At 44.5% G+C, this 3,953-nt stretch overlaps 1 protein-coding gene across 1 annotated transcript in view; it reads right to left on the bottom strand.

Annotated features, from left to right (window-relative positions):
- GSR (glutathione-disulfide reductase) overlaps positions 1 to 3,953 on the bottom strand; it is a 58,035-nt gene that overhangs the window by 6,688 nt on the left and 47,394 nt on the right. Inside the window, exon 10 of the mRNA XM_017535958.2 lies at positions 1,564 to 1,675. Coding sequence (XP_017391447.1) covers positions 1,564 to 1,675 — 112 coding nt within the window. The remainder of the gene's footprint in view (positions 1 to 1,563; positions 1,676 to 3,953) is intronic.

A 3,953-nucleotide genomic window follows, 5' to 3' on the forward strand; every position in this document is an offset into this window, starting at 1 on the left:
TTTTTTTGAGACAAAGTCTCGCTCTGTTGCCCAGGCTGGAGTGTAATGGCATGATCTCGGCTCACTGCAACCTTGGCCTCCCAGGTTCAAGCGATTCTCCTGCCTTAGCCTCCTGAGTAGCTGGGATTACAGGTGTGCACCGGGTGTGGCGACATTGGCTAATTTTTGTACTGTTAGTAGAGATGGGGCTTCACCATGTTGGTCAGGCTGGTCTCAAACTCCTGACCTCAAGTGATCCACCCGCCTTGGCCTCCCAAAGTGTTGGGATTACAGGCGTGAATTGAGCATCTTTAGATCGATTTTACAACCTTATTTAACAGTAATTGCTTTTTTACTTAAAAGTTTATTCTTGGCAGGGTGTGGTGGCTCACACCTGTAATCCCAGCACTTTGCAGGGCCGAGGTTAGGAATTCAAAACCAGCCTGGCCAAAATGATGAAACCCAATCTCTATTAGAAATACAAAAATTAGCCAGGCGTGGTAGTGTGTGCCTATAATCCCAGCTACTCGGGAGGCTGAGGCAGGACAATCACTTCAACTTGGGAAATGAAGGTTGCAGTGATCTGAGATTGTGCCACTGCACTCCCAAAGTGCTGGGATTACAGGTATCAGCCACTGCTCTCAGAATCTTTATTTTTTTTTTCATAGAGACAATGTATCACTATGTTGCCCAGACTGGTCTCAAACTACTAGGCTCAAGTGATCCTCCCACCTTGGCCTCCCAAATTGCTGGGAGCCACTGCACCCTGCCCAGAGCAAGAACTTTCTAAAGGAGCTAAAAGGATTTGGGTTTGTGACTCGGGTAGGTTTCCATCTTGATATAAGGCACTGGGACGTGTTAGAATTGCTGATGAGGTTCCATAATGGTACAGACTGAAAGCAGATTGAATGACATCATTAATGGATAGAGATGGGATAGAGCTTGAAATGGTGCTTAGGAAGCAGGTAAGGTATGGGCTGAGGGAGAGAAGGAATGGCTGCATCAACACCAAACAGTCATACAAGAATGGGCATGGTGGTTCATGCCTGTAAGCCTAACATCCTGGGAGGCTGAGGCAGGCAGACTGCTTACGCCTAAAACATGGTGAAACCCTGTCTCTATAAAAAGTACACATGTGGTCCCAGCTACTTGGGAGTCTGAGGTGGGAGGACCACCTGAGCCCAGGAAGGTTGAAGCTGCAGTGAGCCCATGACGGTGCCAACACTCCAGCCTGGGTAACAGTGAGACCCTGTTTCAAAAAAAAAAAAAAAGAATGCCGATCTAAGTTTCTTCTGCCAAATGTCACTTCCTTCCACTGCCACCAAGCACAAATCTGCTCCTAACTTAGAGCTGTGAAGAGGTCAACTGACCATATTGTCTGCATGAAAATTTCAGTGTCTGATAAGCATTTTAAGTTTTTTATTCAGAAAATGTCAGGTACCTAACCAGTTTCTATTTCAATAAATTGTACCATTTTGACAACATAAAAACACTCATCCTTTTAGTTTTGCTTAAGCAGATTTGATGGTGAAGAGCTGGATTAACACACAGACCCTCCCTCACACAGAAGGAAAGAGAGTTTACCTGGAGTAAGAAGAGATTTTCCACATACATCCCCAACTGCATAGATGCCTTTTATGTTGGTATTCTGGAATTCATCTACTATGATATGACCCTTCTCATCGGTTTGAATACCCTGAAATTACAAAGACACCATGTAAACACTTGGTCCACCTACTAAAAGAGGTAGATCAAACCTCTGGATCGCCCTCCCTCATTTCACATGGGCACTGTACCAGAATCTCCGAAAAACCATGATACTCAGCTGCGACACTGAAGGCATTTAAAGCTGGCAGGTTTTAGGCTGGGTACAGTGGGCTCACAGCCGTAATCCTTGCATTTGAGAGGCCGAGGTGGGAGGATACCTTGAGCCCAGGAGTTTGAGATCAGCTTGGGCAACATAGTGAGACTTTGCCTCTATTAAAAATTTAAATATTAGAACTTCCTTTTTTTTTTTTTTTTTTGCAAGACAAAGTTTTGCTCTTATTACCCAGGCTGGGGTGCAATGGCACGATCTCAGCTCACCGCAACCTCCGCTTCCCGGGTTCAAGTGATTCTCCTGCCTCAGCTTCCCAAGTAGCTGGGACTACAGGCACGAACCACCACACCTGGCTTAATTTTTGTATTTTCAGTAGAAACGGGGTTTCACCATGTTGGCCAAGCTGGTCTCAAACTCCTGATCTCAGGTGATCCACCCACCTTGGCCTCCAAAAGTGCTGGGATTTACAGGTGTGACCCACCGCACCTGGCCAGTTGTACTCTTAAGCTCTATGGCTACCTATGCAGTGAGCCAAGATGGCCCCACTGCACTCCAGCCTGGGTGACAGAGCAAGACTCCAACTCAAAAAAAAAAAAAAAAAAAAAAAGGTACAAGCTTTGGTACACACAGACCAAAATTCAAATCCCAGCTCTGTAACTTACCAGTTACTAGGCCTTATATAACCCCACCTGTTTATCAACAAATATTTGAGCTTCTATAACAAATGAGTTTAACTTCATCACTAAGATTACAATGGTAAGACAGACTTTCTCCCTACACCATAGAGTTTACAGCCTAGTAAATTATCTAGTATCTCTGTGCTTATGGCTTCCTTATACCTTGCCAGTTGTTGGCAATATTATATTAGATTAGTAACATGTTGACAAGACCTAGAATATAGTAATTACTCAATTTGCATTATAAAAATATATCTTAATGTCAAATGAGGCTGAAGCTTTTTTTTTTTTATTTGCCTCATTCTTCAAAAATTCAGCAAATATAGGCTGGGTCAGCAGCTCATGCCTGCAATCCCAGCACTTTGGAGAGCCAAGGTGGGAGGATTACTTGAGCCTAGGAGTTCAAGATCAGCCTGGGCAATACAGCGAGACATTGTCTCTACCAAAAATTTTTCTTAAATTAGTCAGCGTCTTGCTACTTGGGAGACTAAGATAGAAGGATCACTTGAGCCCAGGAGTTTGAGGCTGTGAGGCCAGAGAGAGCCATGATGGCACCACTGTACCCTAACCTGGGTGACACAGCAATACCCTGTCTCAAAAAGAAAAGTTAGCAAATATAGTTGAAAACTGGATCTACCAGTGCTCATATTTGTACAATGGCAAACTATCTCTTGCGAGGTGAAAAGCTGCTATTTTTTTTAATCTTTTTGAAGACAGAGTTTTGTTTGTGTCTCCCGGGCTGGAGTGCAATGGCACCATCTCGGCTCACTGCAACCTCCGCCTCCTGGGTGCAAGCAATTCTGCTGCCTCAGCTTCCCGAGTAGCTGGGATGACAGGCATGTGCCACCAAACCTGGCTCATTTTTGTATTATTAGTAGAGACGGCATTTCACCATGCTGGCCAGGCTGGTCTTGAACTCCTGACCTCAGGTGATCCACCTGCCTTGGCCTCCCAAAGTGCTAGGATTACAGGCGTAAGCCACCATGCCTGGTCAACTAGTTTTACTAAATGTCATTAAACAAGATTACAGATAATCAAAACGTCTCCCTGAATATTTTATACATTAACGTGAGGAAAAATGACCTTTTACAGAAATGAAAAAAGAATCCACATTACAACAGAAATTAATATTAGAACATAAATCAAAATGGTATGCACTGCTCAAGAGGCTCTATGAAATACATACATCTCAGGCTCAGTGCAGGGGCTCACGCCTGTAGTCCCAGCACTTTGCAAAGCCAAGGTGAGATCACCTGAGGTCAGGAGTTCAAGACCAGCCTGGCCAACATGGCAAAACCCTGTCTCTACTAAAAAAATATAAAAATTAGCCGGGTGTGGTGGTGCATGCCTGTAATCCCAGCTACTTGGGAGGCTGAGGTAAGAGAATCGCTAGAACCTGGGAGGTGGAGGTTGTAGTGAGCCGAGATTGCAACACTGTACTCCAGCCTGGGTAACACAGCAAGACTCTATCTCAAAAA

The sequence above is a fragment of the Cebus imitator genome, unplaced genomic scaffold, assembly GCF_001604975.1.
Source record: "Cebus imitator isolate Cc_AM_T3 unplaced genomic scaffold, Cebus_imitator-1.0 Scaffold5, whole genome shotgun sequence".
NCBI classification, from domain to species: Eukaryota; Metazoa; Chordata; class Mammalia; order Primates; family Cebidae; genus Cebus; species Cebus imitator.